A 19393-nucleotide genomic window follows, 5' to 3' on the forward strand; every position below is an offset into this window, starting at 1 on the left:
ATGATTTGTTTTCTGTAGTATAAATTTAAAGTTGTTTTTTTCTAGTAAAAACTACTTTTTAAAGGTATTTTTAATTAACATTTTCAATTTGACTGGTCACCATGAAATTATGCATACTTGCATGGGTCTTAAGTTATAAAAGGAATATTTTGTAATTATTTACTTATCTAAAGACATATGCAATTAAGAGAATCAAAGAATTATAGACTTGGATCAATACTTAAATATCTAATCATTCTCTAAGCAGTACATCTTTCCTAAAATTCTGAAAGTTTTAATTTAGCCTCCATTTTAACAATCCCCTACATGAATAATTTTCATTCAAAGTGAATGAAATCAGCTTTTAAGTACCACTATCTGATATAACTAATAACCACTGTTATTCTTAGGTTGGTGCTGGGGACATAGATAAATTTAAATTAACTTTCAATAGATAACCATTTTTAATATTTTAAAATGTAAGTCATTGAGCTTTCCAGTAATTGGAAAGAACAACATCCAGTTACTTTTGCTTGTGAACACACCATTTGTCTACAACATTTTTTAACATTTAATTCTGAAATGATTAATTCAATCTTGGCCTGATGAGAAGAGTAGGGTAGAATAATAGCCATCAATTAAAATATTACGTGAGGGGTTTTTTTTAATGTTTATTCTGATGATCTTTGGCTGCTTTTAGCATGTATTGATTAAATTTGTCCACTTTTTAAAAAGAGAAAAATACACACCTCTTCAATTTTGATTAGATTTTATACATGAAAGATATTTTATCATTCAATTTTATCTTATTTGAACTATGTTACAATTTTCAAATATAATTTTCATATACAATTGTAAGATAGTTCAAACAGTGGTTATCTCAACATAAATAATAATTTTCAAACTCTCTTCCTGAAGTTATAGTAAATACACTGGTATAAGGAAGTATTTATTTACTTTTTTTCCCTCATATTGTCTTTGTTTTTTATTTTCTTTTTCTATTTTTTTATTAATATTAAATCATAGCTGTGTACATTAATGTGATCATGGGGCACCATACACTGGTTTTATAAACAGTGTGACACATTTTCATCACACTGGTTAACATAGCCTTCCTGGCATTTTCTTAGTTATTGTGTTAAGACATTTATATTCTACATTTACTAAGTTTCACATGTACCCTTGTAAGATGCACCGCAGGTGTAATCCCATCAATCACCCTCCCTCTGCCCATCCTTCCCCCTTCCTCTCCTCCCTCTCCCCTTTCCCCCTATTCTTAGGTTATAACTGGGTTATAGCTTTCATATGAAAGCCATAAATTAGTTTCATAGTACATTGGATACTTTTTCTTCCATTCTTGAAATACTTTACTAAGAAGAATATGTTCCAGCTCCATCCATGTAAACATGAAAGAGGTAAAGTCTCCATCTTTTTTTAAGGCTACATAATAAATTGTGTACATATACTACAATTTATTAATCCATTTGTGGATCGATGGGCACTTGGGCTTTTTCCATGAGTTAGCAATTGTGAATTGGGCTGCAATAAACATTCTGGTACAAATATCTTTGTTATAATGTGATTTTTGGTCTTCTGGGTATATACCTAGTAGAGGGATTATAGGATTGAATGGCAAATCTATTTTTAGATCTCTAAGTGTTCTCCAAACATCTTTCCAAAAGGAATGTATTAATTTGCATTCCCACCAGCAGTGTAGAAGTGTTCCCTTTTCTCCACATCCACGCCAACATATCCGGTCTTGGGATTTTGTGATATGGGCTAATCTTACTGGAGTTAGATGGTATCTCAAGGTAGTTTTGATTTGCATTTATCTGATGATTAAAGATGATGAGCATTTTTTCATATGTCTGTAGGCCGTGCACCTGTCTTCTTCAGAGAATTTTCTCTTCAAGTTCCTTGCCCAGCCTGCTATGGGATCACTTGTTCTTTTCTTGCTTATATGTTTAGGAAGAATCTCCTTTAAAGGAAGTTGCATATGGTAAATTTCTGTATGAAAGCTTAATGTAGACATTTTTGGATTCAGTGAAAAAGCTGACGTCAATGTTATTGTAAAATTCTTCCTCTTTTTTCCTTTTCATCTACTCCTTCAATTTCCAATCACTGTATCTACAACTTTAAGATTCTAACTTTTTTTTTTTATTGTTGGGGATTCATTGAGGGTACAATAAGCCAGGTTACACTGATGATTCTAACTATTGATTTCTGCCATGAAGACTTTCTTCAACAACTTCCCTGTGCTATGAGAAAACCTATATTAGTTTGATCATATCCCAGTGGTATATTTTGGCTTTTGCTTCACTTACCGGGGGTTAGGGAGGAGCCCTCCACATAAAAAAATTTCCCAGGCCAATTTCTTCAAGCATTTTCCCTGCACTCTCTTCTAATATTTTTATAGTTTCATGTCTTAAGTTTAAATCTTTTATCCAGTGAAAATCAACCTTTGTTAATGGTGAGCGATCAGGGTCCAATTTCATTCTTTTAGGGTCGCCAGCCAGTTCACTGAGCACCATTTGTTAAGTAGGGAATCTTTTGCACAATAAGTAAAGCAAACAGACAGCCTTCAGAATGGGAAAAGATATTTGCAGGTTATGTTTCTGACAAAGGTCTGATAACTAGAATCCACAGAGAACTCAAACTAATGAATAAGAAAAGAACAATAACCCCATATCTATGTGGGCAAGAGACTTGAACAGAAACTTCTCTGAAGAAGACAGGCGCATGGCCTACAAACACATGAAAAAGTGCTCATTGTCTTTAATTATCAGGGAAATGTAAAACAAAACCACTTTGAGATATCATCTAACTCTAGTAAGACTAGCCCACATCACGAAATCCTGAAACTACAGATGCTGGTGTGGATTTGGAGAGAAGGGAACACTTCTTCACTGCTTATGGGAATGCAAGCTAATACGACCTTTTTGTAAAGAAGTTTGGAGAATAGTCAATAAACTAAAAGTGGACCTACTATTGGATCCTGCAATTCTTCTATTAGGTATATACCCAGATGATCAAAAATCATTTTACAACAAAGACATTTGCACCAGAATGTTTATTGAAGCCCAATTCATAATTGCCAAGTCATGAAAGCAGCTCAAATGCCCCATTGACCCACAAATGGATTAACAAATTGTGATATATGTACACCATGGAATACTATACAGACATAAAAAAGATGGAGATTACATATCTTTATTTTTACCTGGATAGAGCTGGGACATATTCTTAGTAAAGTATCTCAAGAATGGATAAAAATGTATCCAATGTACTCAATACTACTATGAATTCAGTATATCATCACCTACACATAGGAATGGTAAAACATAACTACAGTCCAGAAAGAGAAGGGACAGGGAAGTGGAGGGGGGAGCCTGGCAGGAGGGAGGGTATTTGAGGGAAACCTCACCTAACGTGTATAATGCAATGACATATTTCAAAACTATTAAGAATGGAGTATAAATGTCTTACCACAACAAATAAGTAAATGAGGAGATGGTTATATTAATCAGTTAGATGTAAGCATTCCACATTGTATATCAAATAAGCACATTGTATCCCATAAATGCATTAATGTACACAGTTATGATTTAATAAAGAAAAAAATAAAAAGAAAGCCCATCTTAATTTATTGTTGTTATTAATCTAATTAATAACATTGGCATTCCAAAACTGTTTATGGCTCAGGTAGAAAAGATTTTCATTAAAAGTTTAATTTACACTTTACCTTTGATATCTGCCATTGTCTGTGAAGATGAATGATAAACAGTGGTAATAACTATTGGAGCTATCACTGTTTACCTCCTTGGTATAAATAAAGTTTGTGATTTTGCTTGGAAAATAGTTTGCTATTGAACAATAAGAAGCTAACTTATTGTCAAATTTAAGGAGCATATTGTCTGAAACTCCACAGGATTTATTTTGCTTTTTAAATTAGCATACAATAAGAGTAACTGGTGTACATTTCTATTAATTTTAGCATATGTATAGTTTCCTGTAACAGTCACCACAATCAAGATATGTAAGTGTTCCATCATTACCCCAAACTTTTCCTTATTCTTCTTGTGTAGTTATATCTTCCTTTATTCACAACCCATGCCAAAGACTTTTTTCCAATACTCTATTTTTGAATTTTCAAGAATGAAATAAATAAGAAATTAAATAGTTTTATAATCTTTTGAGTCGGGCTTGACTTAATATAATGTCTTTAACATTCATCCAAGTTTCTGCATGTATAAAAATATGTTCCTTTTTATTAGTAATATTTTGTCATATAGATATATCACAAATTACTTGTCATTCACCCACTGAAGGACATTTTGGTTATTTCTAGTTTTTTAGCAATTATGAAAACAACTGCTATAGATATTTTTGTATAGGTATTTGCATGAATGCTGTAAGTTTTCCCTTCTCTAAGGTATGTACTTAGGTGTAGCACTGATAGATTATCTCATAAGTGAATGCTTAACCTTACAAAATTCTACACTGTACCAAACTATATGAAGTAGGCATATAATTTCGCATTCCAGTTGCTCTGCATCCTCACACATTGCATGGTATCAGCATTTTTAATTTTTGATATTCTGGTATGCGTACAATGGCATCCTGTTATGGATTAAGTTTACATTTTACTCATGATTAGTCATGTTAAACATCTTTTCATATTCTTATTTGCCTTTCTTATGTACTCTTTGATGAAGTGCTTATGAAAATCTGTTGGATTTTTAATTTGGAATGTTTTCATACTGTTGAGTTTTGAGAGATCTTTATGTATTCTGAAAAAAGTCTTTAGTTGATTGAAGTCTTTAAATATTTCCTCTGTTTGTCACTTTAATTTTCATTCTATCAGCAGTGTCTTCATGAAGCAAAAACTTTCGATTTTGATTAAGTCCAAATTTCATCTCTTTGGTTAATCCCAATTCACAATGATTTTCTCTCACATTTTCCCCATTGAATTTCCTATGTACATTTTTGGAAATCAATTGCCCATATTTGCATGACTCTATTTCTAGACTTCCAATTTTATTTCACTACTTTATATCTGAATCTAAATCTAATGTCTAAATTTCACATATACCATACTCATTTGATCATTGCAGCTTTTAGTACCTCTTAAAATCAGATAATACAATTTGTTAGCTTTTTGAAAATTAATTTGGCTATCATAGCTTCTTTACCTCTCTATATAATTTTTTTTTTGAGACAGTTTCATTGTGTCACCCGGGGATTGAGCATTATGGTATCATCATAGTTCACAGCAACTTCAAACTCTTGGGCTCAAGCAATCCTACTACCTCAGCTTCCTGAGTAGTTGGGATTATAGGAATGTGCCACAACTCCTGACTAGTTTTTCTATTTTTAGTAGAGATGGGTCTTGCTCTTGCTCAGGCTGGCCTTGAACTCCTGAGCTCAGGCAATTTGCCTGCTTCGGTCTCTCATAGTGCTAGAATTACCAAGAGTGAGTTACCGTGCCCAGCTTTCAACATAAATTTTTGAATCAAGTTATGTATTGTGTATCTTCTAAAAATTCTCCTGTAATTTTGATCGAAGTTGCTTTAAATTTATAAAACAAGTTGGGAATAATTGGCCTAAGTATTTAGTATGAACCTTCTAATGTATAAACATGGTATATCATGGTATATCTCTGTTTATGTCTTCCTTTATTTCTTTTATCAGCATTTCATAGATGTTAGCATATAGTGTGTATATGCACTTTGTTACATGTATACCTAGGATTTCAGTTTGGAACTATACTAAATGATTTTGTGTTTTTAATTTTGATTTCTAATTCTTCATTATTAGTATATTAAGGTGTAGTTATTTTTTGTGTGTTCATCTTGTATCCTGTGACCTTACTAAACTCACTTATTCTAAGGTTTTTGGAGAGTCCTTGAAATTTATTATGTAGGTGATCATTATTTCTGAGATGGTTGGGTGGCTCTGGAAGTTTTTAAAAATAAGTCAACAATGAAGTTCACTGCATTGATTGACTCTTTCTTTTACAAAAGATTTCACAATAGCATGAAATGCTATTTGATAGCATTTCACCCACAGTAGCACTTCTTTCAAAATTGGTATTGATCCTCTCAAATCCTGGCATTGCTTTATCAACTAAGTTTATGAAATATTCTTAATCCTTTGTTTTCATTTCACTAATATTCATGTTAATGTTAACCAGGAGTAGATTCTACCTTTAGAAACCACTTTCTTTTCTCATCCATAGGAAATAACTTCTCATCCATGTAAGTTTTATCATGAGATTATAGCAATTCAGGCCCATCTTCAGGCTCTACTTCTAATTCTTTTTTTTTTTTTTTTTTTTTGTAGAGACACAGTCTCACTTTACTGCCCTCAGTAGAGTGCTGTGGCGTCACACAGCTCACAGCAACCTCCAGCTCTTGGGCTTACACGATTCTCTTGCCTCAGCCTCCCGAGCAGCTGGGACTACAGGCGCCCGCCACAACACCCAGCTCTACTTCTAATTCTAATTCTCTTAGTATTTCTACTACAGCTGTGGTTACTTTCTCCATTGAAGTCTCGAACTCTTGAAAGTCATCTGTCAGGTTGGAATCAACTTTTTCTAAACTGTTATTAAAGTAATGTTTTTACCTCCTTTCCTGACTCACAAGTTTTCTTAATGGAATCTATAATGGTGAATTCTTTTCAATAGGTCTTAAATTTACTTTCCCCAGATCCAAAGGCAGCTACAGACTTATAAAAGTCTTTCTTTCTTTCTTTCTTTCTTTCTTTTTCTTTCTTTCTTTCTTTCTTTCTTTCTTTCTTTCTTTCTTTCTTTCTTTCTTTCTTTCTTTCTTTCTTTCTTTCTTTCTTTCTTTCTTTCTTTCTTTCTTTCTTTCTTTCTTTTTCTCTCTCTCTCTCCTTCCTTCCTTCTTTCTTTCTTTTTTTTTAACTAAATCATAGCTGTGTACATTAATACAACCATGGGGTATAATGTGCTGGTTTTATATACAATTTGAAATATTTTCTTCAAATTGGTTAACATAGCCTTCATGGCATTGTCTTAGTTATTGTGTTAAGACATTTATATTCTACATTTAGTAAATTTCACATGTACCCTAGTAAGATGCACCATAGGTGTGGTTGAAATGTATTTCTTAAATAATAAGACTTAAAAGTCAAAACTACTCCTTAATCCATTGACTGCAGAATGGATGTTATATTAGCAGGCATGAAAACAATCTCCTTGTACATTTCCATTAGAGCTCTTGGGTAATGAGGTGCATTGTCAGGGAAAAGTAATATTTTGAAAGGACTCTTTTTTCTTTTTCTTTATTTTTTTGTGCAATAGGTCTCTACAGTGGGCTTGAAATATCAAAACCATGCTATAAATAAATATCCTGTCATTCAGGCTTTATTCTTCATTTGCTATAGCACACAAAGTGTACATTTAGCATTATTCTTAAGGGCCCTCGTGGTTTTAAAATGGTAAATGAACATTGGATTCAACTTAAAGTCATCACATGTACTATCTCCTAGCAAGAGAGTCAGCCTGTCCTTTGAAACTTTGAAGCCAGGCATTGACTTCTCCTGACTATGAAAGTCCTACATGGCATCTTCTTCCAATATAAGGCTGCTTAGTCTACATTTAAAATATTTTGTTTAGTGTAGATACCTTCATCGATTATTTTAGCTAGATCTCCTAGATAACTTGCAGCAGCTTCTACAGCAGAATTTGCTGCTTCACCTTGCACTTCTATGTTATGGAGATGGCTTTTTCCCTTAATCTCATGAGGCAACTCTGCTAGTTTCCAATTTTTCTTCTGCAGCTTCCTTACCTCTCCTCAGCCTTCCTAGAAATGAAGAGTCAGAGTCATACTCTGGATTAGTCTTGGCTTAAGAGAATGCTATGGCTGGGGTTTGATCTTCTTCTCAAAAGACTAAACTTTTCTCTAAGTTGGCAATAAGACTGTTTTGCTTTTTTCTCATTCATATCATACTTGGAGTAGCACTTTTAATTTCTTTCAAGAACTTTTCTTGTGCATTCACAACTTGCCTAACTGGTGCCGGAGGCTTAGCTTTGGCCTTTCTCAGCTTTCAACATGCCTTCCTCACCAAGCTCAAATCATTTCTAGTCTTTAATTTAAATGAGAATTGTGTGACTCTTCCTTTCACTTGAACACTTATGGAGCATTCCAGGGTTACGAACTGGTCTAATTTCAATTAATTGTTGTGTCTCAGAGAATAAGGAGGACTGAGGAGAGGGAGAGAGACTGGATAATGGCTGGTCAGCAGAACATTCAGAACATACACAGCACTTATTTAAGTTTGCTGATTTTGTGGTGCCCTACAACAATTACCATAGTAGCATCAAAGACTATTGATCACATATTACAATATCAGATATAATAGTAATGAAAAGGTTTGAAATATTAGGAGAATTACCAAAATGTGACACAGAAACACTAAGTGAGCATATGCTGCTGGTATGATGGCATTGATAGTCTTGCTTGTGGCAGGGTTGCCACAAACTTTCAATTTGTAAAAAGCTCAGTTAAGCACAATAAAGTGCACAATAAAAGCACAATAAAAAGCTCTGTTAAGCACAATAAAGTGAAGCACAATAAAACAAGGTATTCCTGTATTTGCTCAGACATTATTCTGAGTGTATCTGTGAGGTTGTTCGAATTGCTAGACTGAGTAAAGCCAATTGCTCTTCCAGTGTCAGTGAGCCTGATCTAATCCGGCAGAGGCCTAAAGAGAACAGAAAAGTGGAGTAATGTAAAATTTGCTCTGGCTGTCTTTTAGCTGGGACACTGGTCTTCTCCCACACCCTCAGACTGTGTCTCACAGTGGAGTTTACAACATCAGCTTTTCTAGCTTTTCACCCTTTGGACTCAAACTGGAACTTACAGCCTTACCTGTTCTGTTTGGCTGGCTTTTGGACAAGGAGACTGTAACTACATCATTGGCTTTCCTGGGCCTCCAGCATGCTAGCTGCAGATCACGTGACTTGTAATGTTTAATCTACTGTGAATCCAAGCTAGTGTGTTCAAGTATTCTGTATATTCAAGCATGGCAGTTTTCATCTCTAGAAGTTTGATTTGGTTGATTTTATAATTTTCCATGTCTCTAATTAACTTTTTGAACACATGGTACACCATATAATTGTTTTAATACCATCACCTGAATAATTCCAACATGTGTATCAGTTCTGAGTAAACTATGATAGATTGATTTTTCTTCTTACAGTGTGTCATATTTTCCCACTCTTTTGCATGCCTAGTAGTTTTGATTAGAAAATTTTACCTGACTATAGGAATGTTTGTATTTCTATAAATATTCTTGAGTTGTTCTTGTCATCCTCACCCCGAGGATGCTATTAAGCTTCTTTGATAGTGTTTGACCTTTTGGTTTGGAGATTTATTAGGTGGCACCAGAAACCAGGTTGTATTTAGGGCTAATTATTGAAACTATGAAAGCAAGACAATTTTGAATGCTGAACCTAGAGCCCCATGAGTCCTTGGCTCTTCAGGTCTGGCTGGTAGGAAACCACACTATTCCCAGCCATTTGTGTAAGCACTGGGCACCATTTATGTTAACCCATTAGTAGTTCTTGCCTCAGTCTTAGATAGTTTTCTCACATGTATGTACAAATCAGTGTTCTGCTGTACTCCAGCAGAGACCTCTGCAGATCTCCAGAGACTTTTTATCTGTTTAACATTTTCATTTCTGACACTTTATATAAGAAACTCTTCCTTAGTCTGGACTCTCATCTCTGTCTCTTTATTTATATCTTAGTTTTGTTCAAAATTTTGTGCTCCTTGATGTAAATGTCAATGACTTATGCATTTTAAACTATCTATTTCTATTTCAGTGACTTATACACACTTGGCATCAATAAATGTTTACCAAATAAAGGGGTACACATTTTCAACACACGATAAAAACCTCACCATAGCAGCAGCTCATTAAAATGTTGCTTTTTTTGTTGTTTCATAACATTTCTAAGCATTTTTATTTAATAATTTACTAATATTATTTTTTAAATTGTATTGGATGGTTAATCAAAATCAATAGTAAATAATTGTGGTGAGAGTGGGAAAGTTTCCATTGTCCCTGACATTGTTGTGAATTATCTATTACTTCTCTAACAAACATAATACTAGACTTTGTTTTTGGATACAAATATTTATGCCTTACTGAATGTGTTTGCCTACTGCTCCTTTTATATCACAATGCATTTTTCTATCTAATGGCTTGCTGGACATTTGACAAATTAATGTATTATTTAAATAAATTTGCTAATGTTTTAGTAATATTTTCAGTAATACTAAAAAGGTTTCCTTATTAATCCATTATCAGGTTTTCAACATTGCATCATTTTGATTTACCTGCTTAATAGTACAGTGAAGTTATTATTGTTGTATTAGTTATAAGGTTTGACATTTGCACGTTTTGGAGCACTAGGCAAAACTTTTACCACTAGGCCCAAAAACACCTTTTTCCTTTTTTTCAGTTGAAACCATTTTACAACTCTCAAGATGCCTCAAACTCCTAGTTTACATGAAATAACTGATATTTTAGAGACAGATGACAGCATAGCAGAATGTGCTATGTGACATGAACACCTGAAAATGCTACAGCAACTGTTTCTGATGAGGACTCAGGAACAATCAATGTGGTAAGTTCTTTATTGCATACACCTGCATATCTTATTCAAGATGGCTATGATGCTGAGTCTGTCTCAGATGATTCCTTATATGCACCTGAAGATGACTTTCTTGACAGTGAAGTTCCATCTACATCTACTGCACAACAGCCTCCTTCATCAAAGAAAAAAAAGTAATAAGAATTGTTCATAGATGGAAAAAAGCTAACCTGACTACACAGCCCATAGCAGTTAAGTTACAGAACCTCCAAATAGTTTCTTCACCAAAATGAGAAATCCCATAGAAATTCTTGATTATGAGATCGTTAAACTCATTGTCACGTACTCCAAATTATACATGGCAAGTAAGGGTGTAAATCATGGCTTGACTAGCTCCAAATTCAAATGTTTTCTGGAAATTATTTTTCTGAGTGGTTACATCTCATTTCCTAGAAAGCATATGTTCTGTGAACAAAGAACAGATGTACATAATGTACTCGTTAGTGCTGCCATGAGACGTGACAGTTTTGAAATTGTATTTTCTAATTTGCAAGTTGCTGGCAATGCAAGTTTGGACCCAATAAACAAGTTTTCCAAGCTTCAACCTCTTCTAAGCACACTCAGGGAGATGTATAAAATTTGTTTCAAATGAAACATATTTCAGCTTTGATGAATGCATGGTTCCTTATTTTGGTCTTCACAGATGCAAACAGTTTATTACTGGAAAGCCTATTCAGTTTGGCTATAAGTTTTGGTGTGGTGCAACATGTCTGGGCTACATTAGCTAGTTTCAGGCTTATTAGGGTAAAAACCCAAATACAAAACATAAGGAAAGTAGTGTTGGTGCATCACTTGTCCTTAAGTTTAGTGAGGCACTTACAGAGTCATACTCTGTCCAATGCCATTTTGTATTTGATAACTTGTGATATGTGTTGCACTTCTTGATAAGCTCAGTTCAGTGGGACGTTAGGCAACAGGTACAGTGAAAAAGGATCACATTGGCAAAGCTCCATGGACTCTTGTATATCTCCATAGAAAAAGGAATGAAGCACATTGATTATTGGATTGTTGGCAAAGGCAATATTTGTCTGCAGATGGAATGATAACAGTGTTGTCACTGTTGCCTCATTTGGTGTGGACGTCAATCCCCTATGTCTTGTTGATCATTATTCCTAGAAACTGAAAAAGATCCACGGTCAGCAGGCAAATATGATCAGTGGATAACCATTTAATGGGAGGTGTAGACAGAACTGATGACAGTTTGATAAATATTAGGTATCAATCTGTGGAAAGAAATGGCATTCAAGCCTTCTTTTGTTCTGTTTTGAATTGGTCTTACAAAATGTTTGGCAGTTGCATAGAACATATGATGAGAAGGCAATGGATTTTCTGGAGTTTAGTTGACGTGTGGTGTGCCATTACCTGGAGATCCATGCTCATCCTACGAAAGCTGGCAAAGAAGATCTTCTCACAGTGGAACATTGACTCATATTACGAATGGCATGAATCATGTGATAGTCAAACAGGGAAAGAAACAATGTGCTGAATGTCATAAAAACAGCACTTTTTGACGTGAAAAATGTGATGTTGCCTTATATGTGAAGTGTTCTCTTGACTATCACACTGAATAGCAGGTGTCACTAACCCCCGAGATAAGAAATATCATTTTATACATGATGTACAATGTAGCAGAGGTTTTGCCCAGTGTTACATTTTTGGAATGCCACATAACTCAACAATGGGAATGTAATAAAATTTTTCTTTTCTTTTTTTTTTTTTTTTACCTCTTTGGTTAAATTTATTTCTAAGTATTTTATTCTTTCTGATGCTATTATAAATAGGATTGTTTTCTTTTTTTTTTAATGTACACAGCTATGGTTTAATAAAAAAAAATTTTTTTCTTTTCAAATTCTTGTTCCTTGAATTTTTCTAGGTAAGACATATGAATTTTATGCAAATAATTCATCCTTTGGCATAAATGGGTTAAAGTTGAAGGTGAATCAAAATCTATTTCTTAGGATTAGAGGAAATATCTGGAGCAATATCCCACAATAGTAAAACATTTCTTTTGTTTAAAATTTTTTTTTTTTAGAGACAAAGCTCACTTTGTCACTTCTCTTGCCTCAGCCTCCCAAGTAGCTGGGACTAAAGGCACCCACCACAATGCCCGGCTATTTTTGTTGTTGTTGTTGCAGTTTGCCTGCGGCCGGTTTCAAACCCACCCTCAGTATATGGGGCTGGCGCCCTACTCACTGAGCCACAGGCGCTGCTCCTAAAAGTTTTTTTTTAAAAATTCAAGCAATTTCCACAACATTCATGTTTGTTCCAATTCGAAGTAGCGTCAATGTTCAATAAGTTTAAATTTTATCTAGATTTATAAGTAAAACAAACAAACTCATGAAGGTGTAGCATTTTTATTTAGTGACCTCAAATATCCCACAACATACAGCTTCTGACAAATACACTGCTTTAATAGAATGAATAAATTAATACAATAAACATTTTTTCATAATACACATGAAGTCATATTTTATGTTTTAATTCATGACAATGTAAGGTTCCATGCAACAATGGTTATGAGTTGTGAGAAACACTGTGATCAAGAAATTTCTGCAGTGCTTAGGATACTGTTACAAATCTTATTAGAATTGAGAAATGAACTCTTTTTCTCTGGTATAACCAAGGACTTTGAAAAATAGAATAGATAAAATATAGGAAAAAGAGATTCAACTCTAGGTCCAATTATGTCAAATGTATTCACTGAAGACTTATCATGTCCAAAATATGATGCAGAGAAATGTGCAGGACACAAACATTAATATATTACATGTACAAGAGCTCGGGAAGGACTTGCAGTGAAAGGCAATGGATGAAGTGCTTAAATAGGACTCATTTGAGGAGAAGGCACTTCATGCTGTTCGGGCAAAACCAATGTTGTGAAAAGAAGTAATTTTAAGATGCAGCTGAATAGCTGAGTGGGGAAAAAAGCAAATATGAAGGGGAGAAAAGGGGATGTTCAATAAAATAGTTCATGCCATTGGTAATCTCGATATATTAGAGTATTTTATCTTTTGGGGAAGATTTTATGCATGTTTTATATTAATCCTATTATTAATATTTATGATTCCAATTTTTAATGATTTTTTGCAGAAAGTTGAACTCAAATAGGTCATTAATGTTTCTAGTCACATACTAATTTAGTTTAGATCGCAGAATTCACACCATCAGTGCATTTATTCCCCCAAATTAAGAAATTCAATAAAACCTGTTGAAGGATTTTCAGAAGACTATTCATGATTATCAAGGCCTTAGAGCATCTTATTAAGGGACCCTAATCCATTATTTGAAATAACTACAGAGAACTAAAATAAGTAAAAAATGATTAAACACATTTATGAACAGATTGCACAGTGGAGAGTATAATATAAAAGAATAGAAAGATATATGCACAGTAGAGAGTATAATTATATAAAGGGATAGAATGATATTAAATTTATTTTGATTCTCAATGAGTGGTTATCTGTGATTTCATAAAACATTAAATAAAAATTTTATAGCACTATATGAATTTAGAATTACCTTTTTGATATTTAGATTTTCCTTATGGAATACAGAGACACAATATTAAGTATTAAAGTCATGACCTCTGAAAGAAATAATTTAAAACTCTTTCAAATATGTGTATAATATAGTTTGTCTTCTCTCTTTCTTACACACACACATAAACACATATACACACAAACACACACACCCTTGAATCTTTGACTTAAAGGACGTGAGTTATTTTCACATTTGGTGGCATAGAGACTACAGTAAAAGATAATAAATGATTATCCCCAAAGGCACACAATTTGTATATCAATCAGTGTTGATGGGACTAAACTTATCCATAAAGTATGATACATGTATTTGATTTGCATTTCAGATAATGACATTAAGATTTTGCTGAATTCACTTGATTTTGTGTAGGCATCTTTAACTAATATATTTTTTTTTTTTTTTTTTTTTTTACCAAAGACAATTAACTTTTATTTCCCATATACCTTCTATATGAATGTCATTCATAGTAATTGTAGAATATAAATGTTTTGGCACAGTAACTGAGATAACGCCGGAAAGGCTATGTTAACTAATATATTTTTGAGACAGTTGACAACAAAAGGCTATAAAACATTTTACAGTAAAGATCAATAAAGGGGCTGGATATGGTGTCTCAAACATAATCCTAGCCTTCTGGGAGGCTGAGGTGGGAGGATGGCTTTAGGTCAGAAGTTCAAGACCAGCATGAGCAAGACAAAGAGGACCATCTCTGTAAAAAATAGAAAAAAATAGCTGGGTGTGGTGGTGCACCTGTATTTCCAGCTATTCAGGAGGCTGAGGCAGGAAGATGGCTTGAGTCCAGGAGCTTGTGGTTGCAGTGAACTATGATGACATGGCTGCACTCAAGTCTAGGCAACAGAGAAAGACTGTCTCAAAAATAAAAAAGAAATATGCAGGTTTTGAACTCAATTGGTATTCTTATAACCCCACATTGAAATAACTAATTTACCCAAGCAAGTGGAAGCTGCCTTGTCAAACAAGTAAATTGTAAGTGATTAGTTTTCTTAAGTTAGAATTTTTTCCACCTCAAATTTTTCCATTACTATTCACTGTCCAAAGCATCTCAGTTTTTTCTTTCTCCCCAGTGTAAGTTCTGTTTCTGTTAATCACAACTTCATTGCTCATTATGTCAAAGGCATACAATATGGAGAACACAATTTATGTTTAAAACCATCACTTCTAAATTTTTAATAAATTTCTATATTCGTGTTTTTATCTTAAATGTTTTTGAACTAATCTCTTTAATTTTATTTGCCCCTGGGGCATTGGAAAAGCCTTTGAGGATGATATAGCTGGACACTGATGTTGGAAGATGACTAAATTGTGTCAATATATGTTAATTAAAATTAACTCATGACAGTAGTTGCATGTTTTGTAAAGATAGGATCATTTCTAATTTACTTGGAAACCATTTGTGAACAATTTATGCCAAATACATTTTCTAAACTTTCCAGATATTTTTTCCTCCAGATACTGTACTGTTTTCCCTTTTAAACCAGATTGATTGATAGTTAGACTTAGAGGAAAAAGAAGCATTGACTTGATGGAATACAATATTGTAAAGCAGGTATCCTCATAAATAGGTAAATGCTATGTAGGTTCCACCAAGAGTTTCTGTCTTAGTTTTTAACTTGTGAACTTTGTGCAGCTTGGTACACTATTTACTCATCAATTCTAGTCTGATGTTCTTTGTGGAAGAAAAACACACCCATCTTTCTTAGGTCTTCTTTTCAGATATTATCTCGTCCTGACCCAAAACTCCTTAGTCAGCACCCTTCTTAGGGCAGCTTTCACATCCTTGTTCCTCAATGTATAGATGAATGGGTTGAGGGTGGGTGTGACAATGCCATAGAAGAGAGCCATGATCTTCCCCCGTTCACGGGAATAGCTAGAGGGGGGCTGGACATACATACTGATGGCTGTAAAGTAGAAGAGTGAAACCACCAGCAAATGTGAAGCACAGGTGTTAAAGGCCTTCCAGCGACTTTCGGAAGAGCGAATTCTCATTACTGCTCGAGCAATGAACACATAAGTGCCCAAGATGAGGGCAAGTGGCACTAGGAGAAGCAAGGCTCCTAGCACATTGAGCTCAGCTTCGTTCACACTAGTATCAGTACAGGCTAGTTTCAGAAGGGCAGGAACTTCACAGAAGAAATGGTCAATCACTCTCCTTCCACATCTTGGGGCCACAACTGTGAGAGTGGACTGGACAAAGGAATTAGCAAAACCACTAATCCAGGTTCCAGCAGCCATATGGATACAGCGTCTCTGGTTCATGATAATTGGATAATGAAGGGGTTTGCAAATGGCAGCATAACGGTCAAAAGCCATGATGGCTAAAAGTATACATTCAGTGGAACCCAAGGCCAAGAAAATATAGAGTTGGGTAACACAACCTCCGTAGCTAATGGTCTTTTCTGGTCCCCGAAGGTTGACTAGCATCTGTGGGACGGTGCTGGTAGTATAGCAGAAGTCTAGAAGAGATAGATTTGAGACAAAAAAGTACATAGGACTGTCAAGCTGAGGATCCAAGCGGGAAACTAGGATAATAGAGATATTTCCAAATAGGGCAAAGATGTAGGCCACCAGAAAGATTACAAAAAGTGGAGTCTCTAGCCAGGGATGGTCAGAAAATCCCAATAGTATAAAATCATCTAGCGAGCTTTGATTGTTGATCCACATATTACTACTGATAGGTGAAATTCCAGCTAAGACCTCTAAATACCCACTATTAGGAATGGACATCAATGGTAAGAGGATGCCAGTGAGAATTAGAAGCCAGAGATGCTGAGATAAAATTCTCATTTTTGCTCTAACATGCCTCTGTATCCTGACTATAGTAAAATGATGACTTCTGTGTCTATATCCTGATTACAGTAAAATGTTGAGTCAACATTGTCAATGTAATATTGAATGATTGCCAAGAAAAGAGTAAGTAGAGCACCAGCAACATAGTTGGGAAATTCTGTTTATTTAATGATTGTCTTCTGGTTAGCTAATCACATTCTTTGGCTTTCAACATCTTCTCTTCTAAAAAGTTTTGGTAGTACTACCAATAATCCTACATATCATGGATATTTAATCATGACAACAAAATGTAGATTAAAACAGACTGGGAAAATGCAGAGCTTCCCCAAAACAGGCCAAGCAAAGGACAACATGAAGAAGGCAGGTAGATCTGTAACAGAGACTGAGCCATGGCATCTTGGTGTGTTCATCTGCACTTCACTAATCCTGGTCAGAAGCATTATGGGACTGGAGCACTTCATAAAATCTGTGTGATGAAAGGAAGGGGCATCAGGACTCATTTTACCCATTCCAAGTTTTAATGTTAGTCCTACTCAGAAAATTAAAAAATAGGAAAACATTAAAAAATTCAAGCAACATAACACACACATAAAAAAAAATCAGGCCTTAGAAATTTGTTTGCTGTGAAAAATGCATGTACAAATAATCTGGATAAATTGCATAAAATTTTAACTTTTGAGGAAAATCACCAAAAAGAGTTTAAAATACTTGTATCCCTGAAACTTGGGGCTACATATGAATTTTTAATCCCTCAAGATTATTGTCAGCACTTGTAAATTTAATCATATCCCTTGTCTCTCTCTTTGTTCTCATGTCTTACTCACTAGTAGCTTGCTTCTACCCCCTACTGCCTCTCTCCCGCTGTTCACACACTCGAATTGCACAGTTACTTTATGATGTAATTTCTGAAAAATAACTCAAATGATCATTTTTCTATTCTTTACAACCTTGATTCCTTTTTGTTTTGACTCTTCTGTTTTAGTAAATTTGTCCTGTATTCTTCTCTACTTGTTCTATAAAAGTCATTTTCCTACTTCCTCAAAATCTCACACATTTTAGTCACTAATGAGGTGACATTGGAGATGTCATTTAATTTTGCTTCGATTTTCTCATCTTTAAAATTAGCATAACTTGGGGGCGGTGCCTGTGGTTCAGTGGGTAGGGTGCCGGCCCCATATACCAATGGTGGCGGGTTCGAACTCAGCCCCAGCCAACTAAAACAGCAATGACAACTGCAACCAAAAAAATAAAAAATAAAAATAAAAATAAAATTAGCATAACTATTCTCATTCCATGGGGCTAAGCCACAGATTAAGTGATATAGCATAAATTGAAGGTGAAAACATAGCTCAGTTCTTATCATATACTAATAATTCAATAACAATTAATTATTTTTATTTATAATTATGAATTTTCAATCATATTGTAATTTCTGTATTTTTGTGCATTTATGCCCAGCATGTAGTGGTATTTGTAATAAACATTAACAAATGTCTACTGGGGGATGGTGAAAATTATGTGACTGCTAGAAAATCAGCTCAGAATCTTCCCTTTATTTTTCTGATCCTCTTAATTGGTCATACATCATATTCTTCTTGTGATCCTAAATTATTAGGGTTAATGGTATTAGCTGTCCAGGTCTGTTTTTCAAGTTGGACTCAAGTCTGAGTTACAGAATTATACAGGATGGTCAAATAAGTGACAGTGAGTAACACTAGGGAGAAGTACTTGCTTCACAGATAAACCTCAGAATCACTAAATCCCAAACTGAACTCAATATCTACCCATTCCATAATTTCAGTATCTACTCATACTTCTAATTTCATTTCTTTATAGACTCAGGACTGTTTTAGTACCCAGAAGGCAATCATTCTCTTTGAACTGCAATTGAGATTAAAGGGCACAGACACATTGAAGACTACCTGAATTCAGTATCCATCCTGTACAGATTATCTCAAATACAAAAGTATTCTTAAGTATTTCCTACTCTCCTTCTTGCTGGTTGTCTGGAGCACTTTATTTGTAATTCTCTTATAATATACTCTACACACACACACATACACATACACACAGAGGGTGCCAAAAATGTATATACATTTTAAGAGGTGTTATCTATGAATTACTTCTCAAAGTTGAATTGAAGGAATCATTACTGATCAACTGTACCTAGACATGCTGCACACATCCATTTTACCTACATACAGTTCATACACATTTTGGGAATGATTGATTTTACTTCCAACAGAATATCTTATAATATATATAAAATCAACCAATATATACATTTATTTTATTCTAAAAATCAATGGGCTTTTAAAGATGTCACTTCACATTCTTGTGACTGGGTTTGTTCAACCTGATAATAAGAATCAAAATATTTAC

General features: G+C 34.3%; 1 protein-coding gene across 1 annotated transcript; it reads right to left on the reverse strand.

Moving 5' to 3' along the window:
- Positions 1-15940: 15940 nt before the first annotated feature.
- Positions 15941-16885, reverse strand: LOC128593570 (olfactory receptor 2B6-like). The gene has a single exon (XM_053601657.1). The coding sequence runs from the start codon at positions 16883-16885 to the stop codon at positions 15941-15943; it is 945 nt and encodes a 314-aa protein (XP_053457632.1).
- Positions 16886-19393: the final 2508 nt, after the last annotated feature.

The sequence above is a fragment of the Nycticebus coucang genome, chromosome 9 (genome assembly GCF_027406575.1).
Source record: "Nycticebus coucang isolate mNycCou1 chromosome 9, mNycCou1.pri, whole genome shotgun sequence".
Classification (NCBI taxonomy): Eukaryota; Metazoa; Chordata; class Mammalia; order Primates; family Lorisidae; genus Nycticebus; species Nycticebus coucang.